This window comes from Paramisgurnus dabryanus, chromosome 8 (genome assembly GCF_030506205.2).
Source record: "Paramisgurnus dabryanus chromosome 8, PD_genome_1.1, whole genome shotgun sequence".
Classification (NCBI taxonomy): Eukaryota; Metazoa; Chordata; class Actinopteri; order Cypriniformes; family Cobitidae; genus Paramisgurnus; species Paramisgurnus dabryanus.
Window position 1 is genome coordinate 12023966 of NC_133344.1, and position 26566 is coordinate 12050531.

The following is a 26566-nucleotide window of genomic DNA, read 5'->3' on the forward strand; positions in this document are numbered from 1 at the left end:
TATTTTCTGCTAAATAGTTTTGGTTGCCAAACAGAGGCAGAATAAATTCTACCAAACTTTAAAGTATTTAATGATATGATCAAATAGCAGCAAAGACATGTCGGCAGATTAAAGCATTTTTAAGTTGTGTTGTTGTTTTTTGCTATTTTTGTGAAATAGTTTTGTTTGCGAACAAAGACTTAATACATTTTACCAAACAATAACGTTTTTAATGATACGATCAAATAGCAGCAAACATGTCGGCAGCATGAATGCGTTTTAAAGTAATGTTTTTTTTTGCTATTTTCTGCTAAATAGTTTTGGTTGCCAAACAAAGACCGAATAAATGTTACCAAATGATAACGTTTTTAATGATATGATCAAATAGCAGCAACACATCGGCAGAGTGGATGCGTTTTAAAGTAATGCTTTTTTGCTATTTTCTGCTAAATAGTTTTGGTTGCCAAACAGAGGCAGAATAAATTCTACCAAACGTTAAAGTATTTTTAATGATACGATCAAATAGCAGCAAAGACATGTTGGCAGATTAAAGCATTCTTAAGTTGTGTTTTTTTTTTGTGCTATTTTTGTGGAATAGTTTTGGTTGCCAAACAAAGACTGAATACATTTTACCAAACGATCACGTTTTTAATGATACGAATAAATAGCAGCAACACGTCGGCAGAGTCGATGTGTTTTAAAGTAATGCTTTTTTGCCATTTTCTGCTAAATAGTTTTGGTTGCCAAACAGAGGCAGAATAAATTCTACCAAACGTTAAAGTATTTAATGATACGATCAAATAGCAGCAAAGACATGTTGGCAGATTAAAGCATTCTTAAGTTGTGTTTTTTTTTGTGCTATTTTTGTGGAATAGTTTTGGTTGCCAAACAAAGACTGAATACATTTTACCAAACGATCACGTTTTTAATGATACGAATAAATAGCAGCAACACGTCGGCAGAGTCGATGTGTTTTAAAGTAATGCTTTTTTGCCATTTTCTGCTAAATAGTTTTGGTTGCCAAACAGAGGCAGAATAAATTTTACTAAACGTTAAAGTATTTAATGATACGATCAAATAGCAGCAAAGACATGTTGGCAGATTAAAGAATTCTTAAGTTGTGTTTTTTTTTTTGTGCTATTTTTGTGAAATAGTTTTGGTTGCTTTAAAGCTTTAAAGTAATGCTTTTTTTGCTATTTTCTGTGGAATAGTTTTGATTGCTAAAGTTTTTGATGATACGATCAAATAACAGCAAACATGTCATTAGTTTGGAACCATTTTTCCAAGTATCAGAGAAAGATGCTTTTCAGCTATTTAGTTTCGATTGACAAACAAAGAGTGAATAAATGTTACTGAACGATAACATTTTTAACAATGCAATCAAATTGCAACCAGTGTACAGTGAGAGACCTATGCCTGGGTTGTTTCAACCCAAAATGCTGGGTTGTTTTATCGTTGGGTCAAATATAAACATTTTCTGTATTAATTGAACACAATGGCTTTTTTTTAGCATTTTTTAAAGTGTACAGACAACCCTGGCTCTGTATAAGAGCAACACAATATCGCCAAGCCATTGCTTCAACATTTAATGTAATGCACATTTAAAACAAAGTGATTTTAAATGTAAGAACAGTGATTTTGAAATGCGCACAGCACTTAAGTTTCTGCTGAAATCCCGAACAATGACTGACATCTTACTATGTGTTTACTCTCATCCTGGCTGTTGTCCCTGGGGACAGCGTGTGCAGTGTTCAGATAGTGTGCGATGTAAAGCAAGAACAGGGAATGAATACGTAATCGCGCAGCTATGGAATATCTTGCTTTTCATTATTTGCGATCCTATTTCATTCTCTTGTATGCACATTGCATTATTCCCCAGAAAAGGTCTCGGTCAGGCTAATTGAACCACCAGCCACCTTCACAGTAAGCCAGTGGTCTACAGGGAAAAGCCAGAGCTGAGCGAAGATAACAATACCAATATTGTGCATCCCGGTTTCGTGGCCCTTCTTATTAACTACAATCATTGCAGCGTCCTGTTTGGATCATAAAAGATGATTTTTCGGTAGCGGTAACAATTGCAGGCCATCGTGTTATTATTGGACTGCGACGCAATATCAGCTGCTGGACCATCTCTTCCATTTCTTTCTTTGTTCTTCTCTCTCTCTCTGTCTCTCTCTCTCTCTCTCTCTCGTTCGTTCGCTCGCTCGCTCTCCCCTCCTCAGCTCTCTGAGCATCTGGTTCTCTAGACTGAAGTTACGTGGAGCTCCAAAGACAGAAATTGGAAGATAAAAGGCGAGAGATTAATCTGAAAGGAACCGTGGGTGTTGTCAGGGGTAATTTGAAGTGCATTTGATTCCTCAAAGCCTTCTGAATGCTTCCCTGCAATAATTTACCTGCTAAATGCCCCCACCTTTAACACAACAGAGGCCTCTCGTGAGATCTGAGGAGACCTATTTATGTGGTAATGGTGTCACGTCATGTTGGAAATGAAAGCAGCGTGTGAAGGAAGTGACAGGTTAGTCACTGGCTGCCAAACCTCAAAACACTACATCAAGGGGTGGGATAGGTGTTGACTTTGTTCATGTCAACCCCTACAACAGAGGAAAAACGAAAAAAAGTGACAACTTCAAAAGAGGAGTATTTTTTCCTCGGATAGTGCTTGTTGGGGATTTTTTGAAACCTGTGGTTTGTGAGGGCGGACAGATTTAACAAAGTCTTCAGCTGTCTCTTGTCATATAATGAAGTTAGTTCAGTATTACTCATGTTAGGCGTGATGCAGATGGTTTAAACTTGGGTGATCATACCATGCCATTTTTCCCAGACACGTCCTGGACAGGATTTCGGGTGCGTCTTCCGGAAGTCGCATTTGTCGACCGCATACGTCATTGAGGTTTATTATTCCAGGTTCTATTTCAGAAAAGCAACCATTACATTTCTTAAGGAAATACATTTTATTTTTATAATGAAATATGAGAACCTGAATGACGTATGCAGGCCGAAGGACGTACCTAAAATCCTGGCCAAGACGTGTCTGGGAAAAATGGCATGCATGGTCACCCTAGTTTAAACCAGATGGGGACAAGCTATTGCATAGTACCCCACAGTTTGGTTTGGGTAGGGTCAGCTTAATTTTGGGGGATTTTCCACTGGGTGCAGTACGTAGTACCAATACGTTTTTAGTACCACCTCGGACGGGGTTCCAAGCGAGCCAAGCTGATACCAAAACGTGAAGCGAAAACACTGTAGATAACTGATTGGTCTGAGAGAATGGTCACTACCAGTGTCATCGCTATAATGTTTAACATTCGCTTTACCTTCATGCTAGCTTGCGCTGTCTCGAGTAAACCTGTTGTCATCTGTACTCATGCTGCGTTCAGACCAGCCGCGGAAGAGGCATCAAGTGCAAGTGATTTCAATGTTAAGTCAATGTGAAGATGCTTTGACGCGTGTCTGGAGGTCTCGCAGTGTGAATGAGGCAGAATCGCGTCTACCAAGTAGTTGAAAATTGTATAAAAAAATTGAACTTTGGTGGAAAAACATGCCGTGTTAACCAATCAGGATCTTGCTCTAGTAGTGGCGAGCAGAGTCGCAGAAGCCCCTCCCATGACGCAAATTTTCGCATGAATGTCTCGATTACACTAGAATTTCACGTAAGAATGAAGTGAGTACACTCAAAATGTTTAAGTGGCGAACTAGACGCGGTAGACGCAAATTTGACGCCTCAAACGCTGCTGATGTGAACTAACGGTAAATGAGGCTCAGCGGAGCGCCTTGGACTGACGCCCCAGTGTTTGTACAGAAACTGTCATGTGAGACAGAGGTCGTGATAAACGCGATGTGCAAACATCTATTTTTGGGGGCCGCTCTTACTTGTATGATGTCACAGCAGTAGGCAGCGCAAATATAACGACACGCCTATAATCCCTCCCACTCTGAAGTGTTACTAAACTTGATGCAAAAGCTAACCAAGCCAAAGTGATGTGAGCTGACCCGACCTGACCCAAACCAAACCGTGGGGTACTATGGAATGGAAAAGCGCCAAAATATGTGACCCAGTCTTTAAAACCCAGCTAAAGTCTTTATAATCAGTAAATATACATAAAAACATAAAATCATCATGAACATATAAATTTGATATCTTTAATATTGACTGAGATCGTGATGAACATTAAAATCTATTGGAAATCAAACTTTGATGCTCCCAATCTCTATATCTTCATGTGTGAATATGTGAAAAAGTAAAACTTCTTCTCTACTTTATACTTTTTGCACATGCGCATACAAGTTTCATTCTCATGAATACACAGACATGTGCTTGCAAAGATAAACTGGAGAAGGTAGAATTGAATAGTTTTTTTGGACTACAGTCTGCTGGTTGCCGATTGGCTCATTTATTTGCATGCAATTTGGAAAGAGGAGGTGCTACACATAAATCTTCCATTATCTTCGGTGGGTGTGTTCATTAATCAAAAGAATTGAATAATTACTCTCGGCTGTCTCGTGGAGGCGAACGCACCGGCGTCGAGTGTCAGGTGAGGAGGCCATCTTGAAGCTCCACACCTTCTGTGCCCTGTCGACTGTGGCATCTCACCGCTGGTAATTGGCTGTTTATCTGATCGCTTGTGAAAAACGCTTTCTGGAAGAATTCATTCGAGTCCCCCTCTGTTCACCATGGGAAGACCTGAGTGTTTTATGAATGAAGGGAGAAAGAGCCAGCAGTGAAAAATAAAGCTTGAATGTCCAGTTAGCGGTGAATGCTTCTGTCATCACGGCATGCAAATCATGCGATTGTTAGGCACAGTAATTCTATCAGTCTGCCAGAACACTACAGGAAATAAAGGATGATAGGGTACGAGTGAGACGGCCACAAGACATCGCTCCAATCAGATAACAGTCAGCTGCTGTTTCAGTTTTGTACTCGGGAAGGCTTCGAAACAAAAACTGGAGAAATGTTTACCCTCAATATTTTAATAAGATGTGAATGATACGAATTGGGTGACGGGATTGTAAATGCATCTTTCAAACCAACAAAAATCATGTGAAATTCGCAAAGCTCTGGAATTTTGGAAATATTCCAAGATGGAAATTTAAGTAATTTTTTGTAAGTTTTGGGCAATTTATACAAACTGTCTCTCATACAAACATTAGATTCTTTGAAATATATCTAATATTAATCCGTGTGCCACAATTTCCAAGTAATTTTCATGGAAAGTTTCCAATTTCCCAGAATTTTGCAACCGTATGTCCGCAAGTTGTCGCGCAAGCCAATCAGTTAAACAAAACATATTAAGTTATATAATGTAGTGCTGTTGGTCAGTAGGCTTATTTATCTTCGGTTTAATTGCACAGAATTTATGATGAATTTATATATTTTAAAAAATGTCAACCAACTGGGTTAAGGAGACTTAAGCCAGGAGAAGTCAGGTTTTTTATGTGTATTTCAACGTACGTGCATGGTTGAACGCGCACAGCCTTGCAAAGCATAATTTATTTGATTCATACGTGTACATAGATATTTGACGCTTGTGCATCGCGACAAAATTCAATGCATCTCCTGAGCTACATACTACATTATCGTATAGGCGCATGTGCGACCTAAGCATACAATGTATGCGCGGTTTCAAAAATACAGCGGTGTGCGTACAGTACGTTCGCACTCTTATGATGATAAAAATCGGCTCACACTGTAGGTGGACCCTCGCGTACGCGTAAAAATGAACCAGACTTCGGCCTTTAGGTATTGACTTAGAAGCGACTGCCTGTGTATTTGTTTATGTGTGTCTTTGTGTGTTGTAAGGTCTTGCCTACATCAAGGAAGGCTGCTTACAACCCCCATGAGATGAATAACTTGATAAATGTACCAAATAATGAGAGGATTACATTTTATAGGTGAGGATAGATGATATCATTAGCACAGTAATAAAAAGAAAAACACATTGGAAGGTAATGAAAAGCACCAATAGTGTTGGAAATGAAATGTGTGTTTGTTTGTGCAATAACAAATTAAAGTTACAAGTTAGTCGGAGTGTATTTTTACCAAACCAAAATTTACACCGACAAAAAGTTAAGTTAGGAAAGTTTGGTAAGGAGGTAACCATAGCAACAGTAGACTTTATAGATGGTTTTTATTACGATCAGCATCATGCATCAAATAAGCTGTCAAAACATACATTTAAATACATGATTTAAATGTATTACCGGTAATCATAAAAAACAAGAACAATTAAAGTCTATGTATGCTAGGACAACCATAGTTAAATAAGATGGACCTCAGCAGAATGCATGGACATCGGATATAATTTTCATGTAGCTCAATTGGTAGAGCAGGTCATGGGTTTGATTCCCAAGAAACATACATAGGTTAGTGACAAAAACGGTTTGGCAAGATGAGAAATTCAATAAAAAAATTTTTTTTTAAAGCATGCATCAGTTTTTTTCAATGCACAGTGCATTCATGTTAATTTTATGCAATAAAAATTACATTTGCACCATTTTTATGAAAGTTAAGACTGAATGGACCTGAAAGTGTCAAATGCTGTAACCTCAAATTCTGCCAAAAATGAGAAATATTAAATAATTTATCCACCTTGATGGCATGTAAGCATAATCATAAAAAAATATCATTTTAATATATCATTTTATTAGTTATTTCTAAGTGTAAATGTTAATGCGTTTTTGTAATATTTGTCCAGATTTGCTGAAAACAGCTATCTTTGACAAATGGTGTAAAAATCATATTACACTAAACTAGATATTGTATATTGTATATTTTATATTTTATTCCAGGTTTTTTATGAATATATTTATATTTATATTTTCATTTAAAAAATACTAGTTACACCAATTGGCACGGTTACACCATATTGACATTTTTGCAATCATCCCCCAAATATTATTTCAAAATGAAATAAAACCAGAATTTTTTTTGGTCCTCAAAAAAAGAGAATGTATGCAAGTAATCTGCAACTTTATTTTGAAATGTTAACCCTTTACGTTTAATTTATCCATACAGACACAAAATAATTAACGTCACGTCATTGACCCACGTACTGATCAAATGTTTAACCTGAATGCCAATTTGGATGCAAGTGTCTGCCGATATGTAAATGTATCATTCTCGTCAACTCTGTTCTGGGTTGACTAATGCTAAATGTCCAAAGTACAGCTGAAACCGAATCAGGACCTTTGGATACTCTGGGTTTCAGGCCGGGATGGGGTTTTGCTGGCACACAATCATCTCAGTGGGTGCGCTCATATTTTGCAGATGGCTGATCAGAGTTACCAATAGATTCATTTCAACCCAACAACCAGCATTCATACTGGGCATGCGACCCCGTATCAGCCTTGAGCATTGATCCAAGCTAATGTGATACACGAGAGACAGGATTTTAATCTTTCTGCTTCTCAGTACCATAAAAGCCTTAAAATTGTGTTGACTGTTGATGCCAGACTGAAAAACACATTTTCTTGATTCCATGTATCGGTATTGATCAAGTAATGAATGTTAGATGTAGATATAGCTAGCAGCCAAAATCGAAAACGTGTATGAAACTTGTATGAATCCAATTCAGAAGCAAGAATGAGCTGTGTTTCTGTAGTTCAGGTTGCTAGAAAGTGACCTTGCCTGCTGAAGTCATTTTTTTGTGATTTAATGTTAGATAAAAATCATCATGGATAATGTAAAGAACATTATTTAAAAATATAACCTTGATATCTTTAATATTGACAGAGTAAGGTCATGACAAAGATTGAAATCAGTGTGATATCAAGTTTTAAAGCTCCAAACCTCATCATTAATTTTTGAGACTTTTGTGCTTACTTTTAAAGTCGTTTTGGATTAAAAATGTGTCTGTTTTAATGTATGATAATAAAAATTTACTACTATTGATACTAAATTTACTAACTATCTTTCCTCTTTATTTCTTTCTGTTCAGATTAATCTGAGACAGGGATGCCAGGTCTGTAGGAATCATGCAGATCACATGGTCAGCCTCACTCCCAATAATTTTCACCCTGCTGCAGTTCGTTCAATCGGAGCAGTTGGAGGGGGCTTTGGTTCCAGGTAAGAGTGCATGAACTTCCCTGTGTACTTTTATTCCCAGCTGAGCCACATGGGATGGACACATAAACCTAGCAATGGCAAAAGTACTTGTATAGTTCACAATAATTCGCTATGAATCACTAAAAGTTCAATATTAGCGATTAGTGACTCCAAGCAAAGTTAGGAAGGTTTTAACCTCTTTGATTGATGCTTTTGCAAATGCAAATATGCATAAGAAAAATAATTGGTATACTCTCTAACCTGATGCCTATGTGTTTTATCCCATGTGGCTTTGCTGCTGTTGTCACATCATGATACTGATGATGTATTGTCTGCTTGTGTGATTGACACCATTCATGGGATATTCAGATCAGCTGGTTCTGTACCGCAAGTGAATAATGTCAGGCCTAGTCCACACAAAAACCAGGTTTGAAGCGGTGTCGAGAGCATGCGAAACCAACAAATGGCGATATATCCCCGACTGTAAAACCATGTAGGTCAATCAGAAGCCATTGCAGAGTCTCCACTCGGCACGAACAATGCGTCACAAGGCAAAAGTCAAAAATCGGGTTTTATGAAAATCTTTACCTGGTACTGCGTTTGCCTGTGGACAATAGGCCAAACCACATAGAAAAAGACATGGTATCGAAAATAGCCGTGTATATGTGAACAGGGCTTTAAGCAAGGAATACAATGCAGGATTTTTGCACCTCCTATAAGATCATTACCGTATCACACTGTGTGACATGGATCGTTTAAACTTGGGTACGACAAGCAGGTAGACTGTACAATGATGACACAGCAGTCACACATTAGCGCGGCGTTACTAGCATGCGCTAGTGGTAAACAAATACAAGTACGCAGATCGTAGCAGCGAACACACTGTGCTTTGATCAGGCTGAATTTCTGACACTGTCAAAAAAACTATCTTTGAACGCAAGACCGGGAAAACGTCCATCTTTGAACCTCTCTCACTGTACGACATAGGACCACCGATGAAGAGCCATGATCACAGAAATCGCGACGATTGTTTCACGATGGTTCGTCTGAGAGAGCCAATAATCGTGCAGTGTATCCCGGGCTTTAGATGAAACCAGATAACTTAAGTCATTGTTCGGTGGGTTCTGCACTCTTAAAGACGCTGGATTAAACTGGGTTTATATTTGACCCAACAATGGGTTAAAACAACCCAGCATAGGATAAATTCAGCCTGATATTTTATAAGTTGGCTCATGCGTATGAAATCATACGAAGTTAATCGTGCAAAAATGTACGATTATCATAAAATAAAACAAAAACGAAACCCCAAATCAAACCCCAACGTCACAGGGGTCAAGGCAGATCGTACAAAAATTTACGAATGTGGTCGTACAAATTACCCACCTCGTAAAACATGTATGAATTGCAATGAGATAGCTTTGAATAAATTACAAACCAATGTTATTCCATTTTTACACAACACTGGGTTTAAAATAAACAAAAATTTTAAGTGCGTATCATCAGCTTGTGTGTTTTTAGCATGGTTTTGGTGAAAAATGGACTTTAAAGCGACAGTTAAGTCAACCACATAATTTGCTCTGTCTTTCTTAAAAGGATAATGTTTCATATTACTGTTTGGTGGTTGCTCATGACCATATAGAAATACTTATTTGGTGAACTATTCTTTTAAAACTTAACATCATTTGAAACCCGTTGTCTTTTAAATTAAATCTTTGTAAATTGTATCTCCTTGTCTTTCACCTTTTAAGTTGTCTCTAGATACTAAAGTAAGGCTGTCTTCATCGATAGCATCTTGTTTTTCGTTCTCTGCCAAACGTGCTTCATTCTCCCAATTTATCACAACCATCTCCTGTGTCGGTGCTCTGTATTTATCGACGCTATCTCGAATCCCTCTGTAATTCACAACTGCCAGCCTGACGCCTTTCCAAATCACTCCGTTATTCAACTATTTTCTCATTTATTGCTCCAAACTCCTCTCCACTTGTTTCCTCCACTCTCCTCACTTGTTTGCCTTCTGCCCGTCTCATTTTCTTTCATATTTTCTCTTCCTCCCCTTCGTTTGCCTGCTGCTCCAGAAACAATTTTCTTGTCAGTTTGGTCTGCGCGTCTCTCCGGATTTAATGTTCTTTTCTGGTGCAGCGGTGGAGGCGGCTGTGATTTCAGTCGTGAGCGGGCGTGCGGCGATACCTTTCGCACGCGGTAAGGCCGCATTGATAGCTGGAGCCAGATATAGCAGCGTTAATGAACGCGACTGAGCCGGTCGCATCCTACCTAAAGTTCAATTCTCTCCACCTGAGGAACCGGCGCTGAGCTGTAAACAGATGTTACAGCCTCGCAGTAAGCAGTGTGCAGCTGTGCATAATGGGATGCGCGCTAAATCAACTGACAAGGTCTGATTTACTTTGACGTTGGCGTGTGGAGTAGAGTCTGGATGTCTGTTTATTGTATTTTAGTAAATTAGAAACATATTGTACAAATATAATACAAATCAAATCCCCCTTTTTGCATCACTTTTGGCCACTAATGTATATTTATATCCATGCATCTATAGCATCGACACCTCTTTGTGAGCATCAAATAGGAATTGCGGAGGGAAAGGAGGTCTGTGTGGCAGACCTACATACCGGACCAAATGTATAACACAGCAGATTCGGTAGCATCACGGGACCCCGCATTCATCTCTTATGCTTTGCTGACAGCAGCACTTTGGTCCGCATATGTTCCATTGCCCTGCCACACCAAGACGCTCCGTCAATGTCCTACCCTTGGTGATTAAATATGTAGTTAATACAGCACCATAAGAATATTGAATTACGCCGGAGCCGCTGTGACCTTTTTTGAAATTACAGGGCCAATTGTGCGAGACGACCGCAGCACTTTATAAGAGGTGCTGCTGAAAGTGAGCCTGCAGGAGAATGGATTCCCTTCTTTTACGCACACACACACACACACACACACACACACACACACACACACACACACACACACACCGCTCTTACTCTCAATGAGCCACATACAAAGGTTTGATCGATATCGGCCTGTTATTGCTGGTGAGAAAGAGGCAAACTTTGTATTCTCGACAGATTATGTGGAAGTTTCTGAATGGGATCTTTGAAATCTTGGGGGCAGATTTTATTAAAACTAACTAAATGTTTTGTTTTGTTGTATGAAGGTCATGGTTAAGGTAACTAGGTTTCCATTACTTTTCAAATTTCGCAAATTGTAATGGCGAATAGAAAATGCAGCCAATGGAAACACGGCAATTTCGCACAAACTACCATATATCGCATGGGTGAGGTGTTTTTTTTACATTTTTTTTCTGCATTTACAAGTCACCTGACTTGTGTAAAAGTCACATGATTATTCTTTAGATATGGTGCGAAATGTTTGGTTGAAGGAAAAGACAAAAGAAGTGTGTTTAACTTCACAATAACAGTCATGCAATACTCTTACTGTGCATTCCCACCAGATGCGGTAGAGGTGGCAAAAACGCGCTATTCGCGCATAGTTGGACGCTTGAACATTTTATGTTGACCCGCTTCATTCATGTGTGAAAGCTGCATGTGAAGTTCTAGTAATTCAAGACATTCATGTGGAAATTTGCGTCATTGGAGGGGCTTCTGCGACTCGCTTCCTGTAGAGCAAGCTCCTGATTGGTAAATGCGGCGCGAATATCACCAAAGTTCAGATTTTTCAACTCATGTGTTTTCCGCGGCAACCATCAATTTGCGCGTTACGTGCCATTCACGCGTTCTGCGCCGCAAAGGCCTATTTGCGTCTGTGCGTTGACTTATCATGTAAATAACTCGCGCTTGCCGCCTCTTCCGCGGCTGGTCTGAACGCTTCATTACAGTATTTTGATGTCATGCGCATGCTTGTCTGCGTGGCGCACATGATGCCAAACACACCCGTCACCATGGTTTTGGGAATGACATATCATGAGACAACAAAATTAGGAAACACCATCATTTCGCAAAAGTTTTTTGTTTACATTTAGAAAATAACGCTACAGTTTTGCGCAAATCTTTGCGCAGTTACTGTCTTGAAAACTTTTTTGTCGGGTTACTTTTGCTCTTCTTCCTAAGCTATAATTTAGAATAACTATGCAAGTGAATTTATTGTGCATATTTTCCATCAACATAAAATGTGAGGTGGTAGGAATAATAATTATTGGTTCAGAAAACTAGTGGGTGTGTGAAAGTTTTTTTTAAGAGACCATATAGTTAACTTTTTCCGTAAGGTTGTATTTGTAACATTAGATTAGTGCATTAGCTAAAATGAACTAACAATGAACAATACTTTAAAATTTATTAATCTTAGTTCATGTTAATTTCAGCATTTACTAAGACATTTTTAAAATCAAATGTTGTAAACATAGTTAATGCACAATGAACTAGCATGAACATTTTTATTGGGATTAACTAACTTTAAAAGGATAGTTCACCCAAAAATGAAAATTCTGTCATCATTTATTCACCCTCACGTTGTTACAAACCTGTTTAAATTTCTTTGTTCTGCTGAACACAAAGGAAGATATTTGTAATCAAACAGGAAGCAGGAGGATTCAACTTCTAAAATAAGAAAAACAATATGGAAGTTTGGTTAGCAGAACAAAAAAAATGTCTACATGTTTTTAACAATTTGGGTTTTAATTTTTGGGTGAACTATACCTTTTCCACATTGTTAGTTTATGTTAGCGAATGCATTTACTAATGTTAAAGGCGCAGTGTGTAATTTTTAGAAGGATCTCTTGACAGAAATGCAAAATAATATACAAAACTAAATGATCAGGGGTGTATAAAAATCTTTCATAATGAACCGTTATGTGTTTATTGCTTTAGAATGAGACGTTTTTATCTACGCACATTGAGGGTCCCCTTACATGGAAGCCGCCATTTTGTGCAGCCATGTTTCTACAGAAGCCCTTAATGGACAAACTTTTTTACTAAGTTGTCTCCAACGATGACATGTTTGTCCGGATGCAGCTACCGTAGCTTCTCTATGTGTTTCAAAAGCAAGAGGTGAGCAGTGGACTGAGCCGTTGGTTGCAATTCGCAAACTCGCCACTAGATGCCGCTAAAATTTACACACTGCACCTTTAACCAATATAATTGTAAAGTGTTGTCACTTTATTTTCTAAATGTCCACACAGATAAAAGTGTCCATACGTTGAAGAAACACCATAATATATGTGTTGATTGTTAGTTTTAGATGATGATAAACCCCAATGTTTTCAGACAGAAGAGTAAGTACTCTTTTGTCAGAAAGAGGTATGATTTGCACAACAAGACCAGACTTGAACCTGTGTTATCCGAATGAGCACCATGGCTCATCTTGACAGAATCACATACATTAACCGCTGCATTAAGGCTATGAATACAATCCAAATTGGCTTTCAGTGTAATTGGAGGGTCAGTCTTCATAAAATTACCTTGAGTAGGTGATTTGTTTTAGTGATAAAGGGAAACTTTCTTGTAAATGGGCCCTTCCTGGTTTCTTAGTCATTAGGTGACCATCAATTTAAAGACAAATAATCCAAAAAATCCATAGTTTTATCCTCCTTTTCATTTTTCATTTCCCCCATTTCATTTTCTCTCCGAGTTCCTTCTTTTTCCAAAGATTTTTCTGAACCAATCATTAAAAGAGTTTGTCCGATTTCAGCCAAGACGTCATCTTTACGTGAACAGATACACCATTCACCTAAATGATGTGCAATTTAACGTGTAATGTCCGCTCTTGGCACACAGCACAGGAAAGCTTTTTACCGATGAGACGGATACAAATCTCTCGCTGAAAGATGCGGCTCTCACCTTTAACGAAGAGCAATTGAACATTACTTTGTGCAGCACTTTACAAATTGCCTTGTAATTGTGTTTGTTTGAAAAACGTTGATTTCTTTGCCATATTTTCATTTTCTGTGGAAGACAGGACTATTATTGGCACAGATGGGACTGAAGTGAGGTTGTTAAAGACGTGTGGCTACAGTAGAGAGAGAATAAACAACAAGTTCTCCGGAAGTCATTTACAGCTGAAATGCTTTGAGCAAACGCCTCTGTAATTCAGTGAGATAAACATCGGGGGATATAAATAAAGTTTGCAGGTTAACGGGTTCGTTTAGAAAGTTTTTTGGAGCTGTAAAGTGACAAGTCTTTTCTGTTAAACTCAGTGTTTGTTCAAACTACATTGTCAGAAAAATAGTCACAAAATATTTACCCTTTCAAGGAGCGCTTCACATAAACCCGCTTTCCTCCTTCTTTCTAAAGCGCTGTAGCGATTTTGCAAAGTGAGACAACATATTGTGTTGACCCTAGGACAACATTTTTGTAAATAAAACGTAAACCCAACCCTAACCATAACTGAACCCTAAGGGGCTGGACACACCAAAGCTTTTGTGCCAGGCGCATAATTTCAATTGATTCCAATGGAAACTTTGCGTTTTTCAAATAAGCAAGCAGCTAGCGAGTTTCTTCCGCGCTGAAAACTGGCCCTCGGGGTTTTTCAGCGCTGAGCGCTGAGAGTTAAAAAATATTAAATTTTGAGTGAAAAGCTCCGCTCAGCAATGTCGGTTCTCACACAGCCGTCCAATTACAGTGGAGGAGGGGCGGGACATTACCACAGCAACCAACCGGCTCACAGCGGAAGTATCACAGCTACCAAGCGCTCAGCCGCGTTTAAAAGTTTTGGGGCCCTATCTTGCACCCAGCGCAATTGACTTTGTCAGTGACGCATGTATCGTATTTTGCACCGGCGCACAGCGGGTTTTTCCCTCCACAGACGCACGTCGGCAAACTAGGGAATGAACTTGCGCTCCCTGGGCGGTTCAGCGCAAAAAAAGAGGCGTGTTCCGGCGCAAACCATCCCTGATGCTATTTTGCAGTTTCAAAAAACAATTGCGCCACTGACCAGAAAAAAAAACTAGTCTAAAGTCAGTGGCGCGTTGTTCATTATGCTATTTTAAGGGCGCATGCTTGACCATAATGTATAGCGTGAACAACATGCACACACTTTGTTTATCAATCTACACAGATGCAACGGTTATTTTTGCAAATCATAAATTGTTACAATAAAAAATATTAACACATGAGATAAGGGAAATCATTGTGGTGAGCATTGTGGTGATAGTTTTTATTTATTTTGTGTGGCTGCGTTAAAAAATTCTCATGCAAATAACGATTAAAATATTTTCATAAGTTTGTTGTGTGGCTGTATTACGTTTATTTTATGTAAATAATAATTAAAATGTTTTCATAAGAAATCTTAATGTATATGAACTTGATTTGTAAGAGTACTTTGGGGTTGGACTGCTTGCGTTTCTTGGCTTTCAGCGGTGAGGGTGGACGCAGCGATGTCCTCTGCTGGCGTCAGGTTCTGTGTAGAGGCAGATCCACCTCCCGTTACACGGCGTGCCCGATTTATGCTGGCAAGCTTGGGATTCCCCCGTCTCCTGACATCATTGTAGCGCTTGGCGCAACGTCCTGGGGATGCCAGCTGATGAGACAATTGTGGCTATTTCCTCTCACGCCTGTTTAACCGATGCTGATTTGGGCGGATTTCTCCCATCCCCATACAAAACAACTTCTCTGTCTTTGACTGCTCTTACAAGAACGTCGGTCTCCTCGGCTGTAAAACCACTCCTGGCGTGCACCTGGTAAATCCGTCATAATAATAGCAACCCGCCATAGAACTTGCGCACTTGCGTTTAAAGGGAATTATTTCTCCCGCCGGGAAAATAGCAACAGCGCCCAAGATCAGCCCACAAAGTCACTTGCGCTTTGCGCTTCGCACTTGCGTTTCAGATCGTTAAAAAAGGGCCCTTGGTGTGTCCAGCCCCTTAAATCAGAGGGAAATGAGAAGTGAAAAACAGTAGCTAATCCTGGTTGTAAGCTTTAAATGTAAACAAACATATTTCTCAAATCTGATTGGTTAAGTGAAAGTTACTTCAGGGCCAATATAATGTCAACAACCACTTGGAAAATCAGGAGAGCCTAGTGTCTGCCACCGGCGGAAAAAGAAATATGATATTTACTTACAGTAAGTTTTTTTTTAACGAAAAGAAACTAATTTGAACAGCTGCGATCGAGTCTTGGATTTTTATACATTTGTCTCTCTTGACAGAAATGAATCCCAGGCACTGCAGAGTTATCAGCATCATCATCAATTCAACACAACTTTATCATTTAATGCAAATCAGAAAACTAATAAAACAAATGCAGGTCTCGCATCTCTGCGTGAGAGCAAGTACATTCACAGGCTTTCCTGTAAATGAGGAGATGAATGAAGGATAATGACAGAACAGCCTTCATACGGGTGTTATCCTGGGAAACCCTCATCATTTTCCACATTATTTGGAAAGATGCTTCGCCGGTGTTTTTCCCTCAAGTCAATCTTATCTGTAATCAGTTGAGGAAATTTGAATCGGAACGCTTTGTCATCTCTACAAATTCAGATTTGATGGAACATGTGTAATATTAGATTACTGTTACGATTTCATACATACAAATGACATCAACCGGGAATTTATACATACAAATGATAATAATAGACCGAGTTCAATTTGTTGCTTAATATTTGTTGGTTAAAGTCAAAATTGGAGTTTTGTGGCATCAATCCATGTTTATTAGCTTTGAGGTCATCTGTATTCAAATGTACTCCTAAAAGCCAAGAGTGTTTAACATTCAGTATTTATGTTTTATGGAACTTTAGCTTAGCATTTAGCTGCGGTGTTTAACCGGCCTGTGTCAAGTTGCAAATCCATTCCCATTCACTTCCCTTCCCATGATTTATTATTTCTTTACATTAAGTATCTATCTAAAAATATTCACATCTCTCCTATTGGGCAGTTCTACTCTAAAATTGTTTTCCCATGAACATGTTACATAAGCATTCGCTCATTCAGTGTCTATTGCTGATAGTTTGTGATTTATAAAGTGCAAATAAATGTATGAGTCCACACTAGATCTTTGTCTTTGCTGTAAGGCTTGTCAAGCATTTGATGAAATCTTCGGATGTTAGCGCAAATCAGCCGAAGCAGAAGTCAGTCACTTAACTCGCTTACTATCTCACTATTTATTTTCTCTTCTCCCCATCCGTCTTTCCATCGTCGCACACCCTGCAGACTCTCACTGTTTCTGTCGTCTCCCCGCCGGCTGTCTGAGGAGCGATGATGACTTTCTCGTAGGGTTTGTTGTGACTTTACCATCGACATACTTGTCAAATTCAGAAACTTGTTCACCATGTGCTTTGTCAACGTGAGGATATTTTCCTCGTTTAACTTCTCGCCTTCGTGAAAATTCTCCTTCCAAGCTAGCAGCCTGACTCGGGTCCTTATGTCTGTAGATAAAATCTGAAAAATAGAGCATGTATTGATGTTTTGGTAGCATATAATCTCTGCAGCCTGAGAATGGACTGATAGTGTTTCAAAGCTCTTAAACAGGAAGGTCATCTAATATGAGAAATTCACTTTTAAATGTTTAAACATAACCATAATGATAAAAATATGTCCACTACTTTATTTTAAGTCCCTGTAAACCCTTAACAGTCTCATGGGACGAGCTGTTAGGGCCCTATTTTAACGATCTAAGTACATTGTCTTAAGCGCACAGCGCATCATCTAAATGGGCGTGTCCGAATCCACTTTTGCTAATTTGACGACGGGAAAAATGGTTTGTGCCCCAAGCGCATGGTCGAAAAGGTTTGGTCCTTTTTTTTTAATGAGTAATGGGAGTATTTTGGGCGTAACGTGCAATAAACCAATGAGAGTCTCAGCTCTCATCCCCTTTAAATGCCAGTTGCGCTGACACTATGTCTAATCCCTATTTAGATGACGGACTTTGTAAACTGAAAAATAAGCGGAGGAAGAAGATCCCCAGTTTAAGATTAATGTTAAATAATTGTGTTGTTTTTCACTTGTATTGAAATTGTTATTTTTTTATTAAAACCTTTAAAACCCGTTTTCTTTTAGTCATGGAAGTAAAAAAGCAGGCTTTTAATTGCTTTAAATGTATGGCTATCCCAATATCATAAAAAAAAAATTACAAGTATGTAAGAAAAGGTTTGTACTGTAAAAATACTTTATTTGTAACAAACAGGAGATAAATAATTTACAAACGGCTCTCCTCACGTTTCAGCACTTGGACAGCGTCATAAGTTTCTTTTAAGCATTACTTAAAAATGTTTCTCATCCCACCATATCCGCAGGTACAGAGTCATCATATACAGTACAATAAATCCGTGAGGTAGCATTTAAAAAAAAAACATTTAAAAACAGATTTGTTTAAAGCAAAGCATTTATTTACTTACCAGGCTGCAGGTGAAGCAGCTTTTTGACTTCTAACATCTCATTATTAGTCCTCATTTATGTCCAAGAGACTCAATAATAATCTTTTACATTCAATCCTTTAATCTTTCATATTTAAAAGCGTTTTTGTGCTGCTGCGCATTCATGTATGTGTTAAGCAAACCCGCGTTGTCGTCCCGTTTATAGGCGCATATTACTAATGCCCTCTTTAAATAACAAAAAACATAATGTGCCATTGACTTTACACTTTAGAGCAGGTTTTAGTTGGTCAGTGGCGTAGTCTATTGTAGTTGTCTCAAAATATCAACGCGCCAACAATGCGCCTGAACACACCTCGTTTTCAGACCAGAACGCCCATGGGCGCAAAATGGGGCGCAAATGCATTTGCTATTTAAACAATGTGGCGCTAAACATGAAAATGATAATTGCGCAGGGTGGAAACTAGCAAAAGACACTTGCGCCGCGCATTGCGCTGTATTGCGCGGGTGTAAGATAGAGCCCTTAGTGTTTTCTGAGCAAACTGATGTCACTTTGTGAATGCCCCGCCCACAGCCATCCAAAGACCAAAGTTAGGTCATCATTTTTTATTTTAAATCTTCTTTACATAATTCATTACCACACGCTCATCATAAACAATGAAATAAGGCGATTGTCTGATTAAAACAATGGATGTTTTCGGTATAGGTAAACGAGGCGAGAACAGTAGGCCACTATATCCAGTATGCAAATGTACACAGACAATGACAAGAAACTCAGGAAAAACAAGCCGATTTCAACTGAAAAATGTACGCTTTTAAAATACAAAAACTGCTATCTCAAACATGGAGAGGCTTCATCGTGATCAGATTCTGCAAAAAAAAAAAAAAAACGAAAATCATCAAAAAACTTTTTTTCGTTTCCGTGACGGGCACAAATGGGCCTTTCAGCATGATGTAATAAATGACCGATAGGGTATTTGGATTTGAAACTTTACAGGCACATTCTGGGAACACCTGAACCTAACATTGCATCTAAAAAAATTGCCACATTAGGTGACCTTTAAATAAATATTTTCCGGAAAAATTGAAAATAAAACAAATATTTACTCTCCCTCATGTCACTCAAAACTATCACTTTCTTTCATGAAACAGAAAAGATGAATTTTTAATGCACTTTAGTACTTAACTAAGTAATAAAAAATTTCTGATGCTTTTTAATTTCATATATATAAAAAATGAACTACTTTTATTATAATATTATATTAGTATAATTTTTTTATGTTTCACAGATAACAGACTGTCATACACGTTTAAAACATACAGTACTGTAGGGGTGACAAAGTTTTCTCTTGTCTCAAATCACACCATGCCCTGAACAAATGAAGGGCGGACGGGTCAAACAGGGAGTATCAACATGGCTGTGATGGGAAATCCATGAGGCTACGTGCCAGGCAGGAAAATTAGATGCTTTTTCTTTACCACCCGTTCAAATGCATTCAAATATCATGTTTAAGAAGTCTTGTCCCGTTCTCCAGATGTTGATTTTCTGGTCCAACATTACACAGGACACTATGGTGGTCCAGCATTTTATTAATTAAGGAGATATTACCTATTTCATATTATTTATAAGCCCAATCATATTTTTTTTCATTCTGAAGTTAGTTGAACATGCAAAGTGTCTAATTATTGGGTTTTTTGAGTTACGACTAAGTTTAACCGTCCGGTCACGTGATCGTGCATATAAAACGTTTTGGATCTCATCCCATTAGCTGATGAGAGAAGCGTACTGATCCTTCTGTGTGGTAAATCATGAATATTTAGTGTTATTCAAGCGCAGAGTTCTTGAGGCGTCCCTTTTTTAAGTGCGACATTTGGCGCTTCTTTTCAGAGAATTGAATGATGCCAGTTTCCATTTCTCTCTTTCTTCCTCTCTCCCGGGTGAGATATTAAAGATGATCTCCGATTTGGCAGCCCTCTTCCTTTTTAAAAGAGAAGCTATTTCAATCTTTTCATTTGTCAATCAAAGCTCCGCACGTCCGGGCCAGGAAATAATTGTCCGCGTCTCTCCTCTTCCCTGGAGTGGCCGGGCGGTTTTGCATGAGAAAGGAGAGGGAGTGGAGGGCGGAGGAGAGGTGAGACTGGAATAGATGATGCTCGGCTGCATTGTCTTCATCATTTTCTTTTTGTTTACGGTGTTAGGAGTGTCGCGCTCCGCAGAGGCAATCACTGAGAACGTCTCCTCTTATTTATGGGATGAGTTTCTGGATCTGACGCTGAAGCGTTTGGCGAGAGGAGACACTTCATTTAACAGCTTTCTGGCTAGATTTCAGGCTTAGCTGACACTTTTTTTTGAGCATTTACTAACTGAATATAAAGAAGTTTAGAGATCCTTTGGGGCAGATAGAAAGTGCTGTTGACCAATATGTTGTTAGCTTAGAGAAAAACGATTCAGTTTAGCTCTGCAATACATTTTTCTTCATGTTTCATCATATCTTCATATCTTTCGAGCTACGGGCGAAAGAAAGTATAAATATCGATTTTGGTTGAAATTAAGGTTTTCATAAAAACAAGTACATTAAAGGAACACTCCTGCTATTGAAAGATACTAAGGGGACTATTTTCCGCTGCTGCGTAATATAATTGCACCTCCTGCAGCCATGTTACGGCAGCAAAGTCCTTGATTATTACGCCAGAATGAGATTATAGGTCCTAGCCATATCGGCCTAGAAAATCACAACTTTTAATTTTATGTCGCTCTTAGTACACGATGTAACTATAGAAGAGTCAAGTTTTAAATAGGAAAAATATCGAAACTCTTTGGATATTTTTGAACACGATGCTAATGGTCTAATCAGATTCAATGAATTGTGCTAAGCTATGCTAAAAGTGCTAGCGCCATGCCCGGAGATCGGCTGAATGGATTTCTAAACTGTAAAAATTAAATGTTTAACTCTAGGGGAGCTGGAAAATTAGCATATTTTCAAAAAATCTCATGTGTAACATTAGCCTATTTAGATCCTTGCATAAAAAATATATTAACTCTTTCACCGCCAGCGTTTTTTTAAAAAAAAGTTGCCAGCCAGCGCCAGCGTTTTTCATGATTTTCACCAAAGTTGAATGCCTTCCAGAAAATGTTCTTCTTTAAATATATAAACATACAATATACCAAATGAAAGAACAGACCCTCTGCTTTAAAAAAAAAAGTGGTTCAGTGGTTCTTTTGTAATCAGCTTTTGAATATGGGTAGGTTTCTGCAAAACACCACATTTTGAGCAAAAAGCAGAGATAATTCCATTTTTGTGACAGACTTTTCATAGAGATCCCATTCAGAGCGATCTTTAAAACAGACACGGACATGCAGCCGCTTGCCATAGGGCAATACTTCCAGGTTTAAAAAGTTGCGGAATAATAGCGGTATTGCTGAAAGACGGAAAATCTTGTCAATGGCAGGGAAGCGTTTTCTCTTGATTGACGAGATATCTCGTCATTGGCAGAGAAAGAGTTAAAGATGTCTGTCTCAAAATCAATCAAACCATAAAATAAATAAATAACGATTTTTTTTTTAAATTTGCTAATTCCGACTCATTTTGCCAGCATTGGTCACCTATGTAGTTTCCGTCTAAAAGAAACCTAACAAAATCCAATCCTTTATTGATATTCCACAGGAAGTGACATCATATTAGTATATTTACTGCAGTAATAAAACAAAAGCACAATCATCAGTTAAGTATTAGATATGGATTTTTGTGTAATCTGTGATGTTTTTTTGGTATTGTTCAACTAAGCTGACACCCTCATGTAAGCTTATTGTCAATCTCTCATTTAGATTAATGACTAACTTCAGCTCTTTGTTTTTCACGCTGTTTGGCATCTGTTGTTTTCTTGCCGTTGTGTGACTGTGCTAATGAAGGTTCAAATTCAGTTTATGGGTTTAAAATAGTGACGTCATTTCCTTTTGCTTGAATTTCAGGTGTTTTCTACACGGATTTGATATGCAGATGTTTCAAACACAATAGAGTACAGTAGTTTTTCCACCCATGACAGCTGCTTTAAAGGGACACTCCACTTTTTTGAAAATATGCTAATTTTTAGCTCCCCTAGAGTTAAATATTTGATTTTTATCGTTTTGGAATCCATTCAGCCGATCTCCGGTCTGGCGGTACCACTTTTAGCATAGCTTAGCATATTCCATTGAATCTGATTAGACCATTAGCATCGCGCTAAAAAATAACCAAAGAGTTTCCAAATTTTTCCCATTTAAAACTTGACTCTTCTGTAATTACATCATGTACTAAGACTGACGGAAAATTAAAAGTTCCGATTTTCTAGGCCAATATGGCTAGGAACTATACTATCATTCAGGCGTAATAATCAAGGCCTTGCTGCCGTAACATGACTGCAGCAAGTGCAATGATATTACGCAGTAGCCAAAAATAGTCCCTTTAAGCCAAAGTCCTGCCAACTTCGGGGCATTATTTTAGTCTTGCAAGACTAAACTCATGTCTGCTTGAATGTGGAAAGACAGATATCACTAAAATCTTGTGCTGTGATCACAAAAAAACAACATATGTCTGATCAACAATTAGTTGGACTTGGGACAAATTTTTTGGGTTCGTCTTGGGTCTTTGTTTAAAAAAACAAAGATTTATGCACATGGGGTTCGGGTCATTTCGGGTTGAGTACATATTTTTGGACCCAAGAAGACCTCATTACATTGCACTGTCCCCTATTCATAGTAATAGTAGTCCATCTTGTTATACCCAATGTCTCTGTTAAAGCTGCTATTAAAATTCCTGCCCAGTAAGCAGCTGTTTATAAATACAGTAAACAGTAGTTATATTCATCAGCATGCGCTCCTCTGTTAATTCCAGAAGAGTCTGTGTAATCTCAAGCACCTGTATGCATGCAATGAAATATTGATGTGCATTGTGTTGTTATCTTTTTAATGAGCAGCTCAGGGGTTTGTTAAGCAGCCTGAGGGCTGGATGCCGTACTGATTAACAGAACCTGAAATCTGCCCCTTACAGAAACTTCACCCTTCAATGTTCCTGCCCTTTTTTCTGTCCGACCTCTTCTTACCTTTAATCTAGATGGGGGCAATTTTATGCGTCATGAGACTTCATTGAATACAGGTGTTTGTTGTTGATTATGTGCATTTCATAAGGAGCTTTAGCAGTATTGGTCTAGTGATCTATCAGTATTGGAGAACATGCTTTTTAATACGTTATTTTTACATACATTAATACATAACAATACATTATGTTGCAGTGCTCATTATAACCAGTTACATAACACGCATGAAAATCTCCTCTTGTCCATAGCAAAAAAGCAAAGGTACACAGTTACCCTAGAGTCACATTAACTACAAGAGACAGAGCGACAGGCTACCATTCATTTTCAATGGGAGTGGCCATTTGCCGGCGACAAGCAACGAGCTCGCCGCTCAACCGAGCAAGGTGGGGCCAAAATAGACAAGAAGGATATTTTATGCAAATGCTGAGCGAAGCGACAAAGCGACTGCCAATCAGAGTGAAGGGGCAGCGTGACGTAGGTCAGTGGCTTGAGAAGAAGAAAATAATTCAACATTCTGTATCTGACAATTTTGTCATTTTATCTCATATATTTTGTTACTTTTATCGAGAAATAAATACTTTTAAATCCAAAAACATCATTCTTGCAACTTAACAATACCTCTGAAGTGACTTTTGATACCGCTTTACTTTTGCCAAGCAACCAGGAGCAGGCATGCCCAGGAATGCCCATTGGTTGGTTCTTGTCACATGACCTGCGTTGCGCTTGCGGCATTCTGAAAAGTTTAGATGTTTTAATTTGATGCGGTGCTGACGCGCCTGGAAAAAACTAGCGCCTTCCATTATAAGCACGCATACTGCGTGCCGACATTTGAAATAACGAACTTCAGCGCACAAAAGGCACAATATGTGAACCGCCCATTATGCTGCGTACACGCTAAGCGGGAATAATCACGTTCCTCGCTGTAGTTTACTCATGGGATTTACAGTAACTTCGTGTCATGTGAATTTTTCGCTTGAGTTTAATATTTTCAGTATTCGCAATTCGCGTCATTCGCGTGACCCCACGCGAGTTTGCGTCTATTCGCCGCTTTTTATTCACTTTGTATATAATTTACTCCCGCAGATCATTGAATTTGCATTTGGTGTGTATGCCCCATCAAAGAGCATCTATTATCTGATTCACGATTTTACATTTCCTTTGGTGTGTAAGTGTGTGTACATTTTAACTATTTGCAAAGGTACAATGATGCAAACGATTATTGTGTGACACAATGATACAAATACAATTACGCAAGTTTTCTTAAATCTTTCTTAAATCTCTTTTCTTGGACTACAACGAACAGAAGGATTTAAACCATTACTGATTCAAACACGAGTTTTGAGCATTGTAGAGTAGAGATTTTTGTTTGTCGTTTCTATGATCACAGTTTTCAAGTGCAGACATGGTTTTATGTTTTAGTATCTTTGCCTTACCAATCTGTTTCGTTGTCCTCGAGCCGCTCAGGCAAAGTTGATCGATCAGCTTGCTCATCTGCATTTTCTGGATCAGATTCGGCTCCTATTGATAAAGAAGTATTGCATTGGGACCTGATCTTTCAAACATAAGTAAGGAGGGTTACATTTCCGTTTTACGATAGAGGTATTCAGGCCAATCACAGCATATTAGTTAGCTGGCCATTCGGCGCACGACGCGCCTTTCAGATCGATGAGCTTTGTACAAAATCCAAACATTTCAAGGAGACAAGGCATAGAAGAGCAACAAAAATGTACGGTATGTGCAAAATAATGTGTTTTTTTTAACCATAAACCACGCGAACACATTGTATAACACCAAATACACAAAATAAAGTTGTTTTTAGCAACCTATTAGGGACTCTTTAAAAGAAAAGGTGCTTAAATAGTTTTTTTGCTGCAATGCCATAGAAGAACCATGACTTTCATACCTTTTATAATCTAAAGATTATGTGAAACAGAAAGGTTTGTCATATGTTAAAGGGTTTTTATTGAACCATACTGTCAAAAATGGTTCTTCTATGGTATTATAAAGCACATTTTTCAAGAGTGTAGTAAGGTAAAGATTTTAATTGTTAAAATATTGAAATAAATGGGAAGATTAAATATGGGAGTTTTCAACTACATAACATGTACTAGTTGTACGTTGTTTATTTCCTCTGTAACAGCAGTGATATTGGGTTTCTCAGAGAACGGTCTTCCTCTCAAGGCGGCAGTCATAACATCTTTTAGGAAATGAAAAACAGAGAGTGTATTATCTGGTTTTATCAGCGTTGTGCTGTTGGCTGACCTTTATCCAACTTATCTCCACTGTGGCTTATGGGGAGGTTGTGTTTTTTTTCATGAACTCTGGGGGAAAAATTTATTTTAGCTTTATACTGGACCATTACATGTAGTAAAGTTTGATAGGACGCTAAATCACACACTGATGAATTGATAATGGAGCTAGATAATAGAATCACTGTTGTAAAGTTTGGTTTAAGGGTGTTTCTTCAACTAAAGCCACAAAGGTGACACAGAGGTGAGACTAAATGTTTACGGTCTTTGTTATACGGAGGTCATATTTTAACTGGCGCGGAAACTTTATAAACCTGTCATCATTCATTTTAACTACTTATCAAATGCCTTTTAGATTTTTAGCCTAAAATTAAAAATGAATGTAAAATATAAAATATGTAACCCTGTCTGCGAAATCCAGGTTAAAGGGTCATAATCTGGTTATGGGAACATCAAAGTTTGATTTCACATTGATTGATGATCTTACTTAGTCAATATTAGGATATCAAGGTTATAATTTCACAGAATGGTCTTTACTTTATGTACGATGATTTTATGTAAAAAACAGTAAATCACTAAAAAAGAACTTTAGCTGGGTGTTCACTGGCAGGGTCACATATTATAATATCTGAATTTTTGTTTTTAAGTACTATATTTGATTTAAAATTAAACTAACTATTCTAAACATAACGTAAAATAGACATAAATAGTTTAATACACTACAAAAGTTAAAAGTTGAAAAAAAAAATACTTCAATTGGTAACACTAAAAAACAATTACATTTTTCACTTAAACATATATTCGTTGAAAAAATATTTTTTAGGTGTTACCAGTTAAAGTAATTTTTTAAGTTGATCCAACTTTTGATCACTTTTTAGATATATCATGTGGTATCAACAACGCTATCTCACGAGAATTCGTAAATATTTTACAAGTATGCTAATTCATA

General features: G+C 38.1%; 1 protein-coding gene across 2 annotated transcripts in view; it reads left to right on the forward strand.

The window, feature by feature from the left end:
- The window catches only part of robo1 (roundabout, axon guidance receptor, homolog 1 (Drosophila)), a 355554-nt gene that overhangs the window by 32932 nt on the left and 296056 nt on the right, over positions 1-26566 (forward strand). For both annotated transcript variants that reach the window (XM_065280529.2, XM_065280528.2), the window contains exon 2: positions 7914-8041. In XM_065280529.2, coding sequence (XP_065136601.1) covers positions 7951-8041 — 91 coding nt within the window. In that variant the 5' untranslated portion in view covers positions 7914-7950. The remainder of the gene's footprint in view (positions 1-7913; positions 8042-26566) is intronic.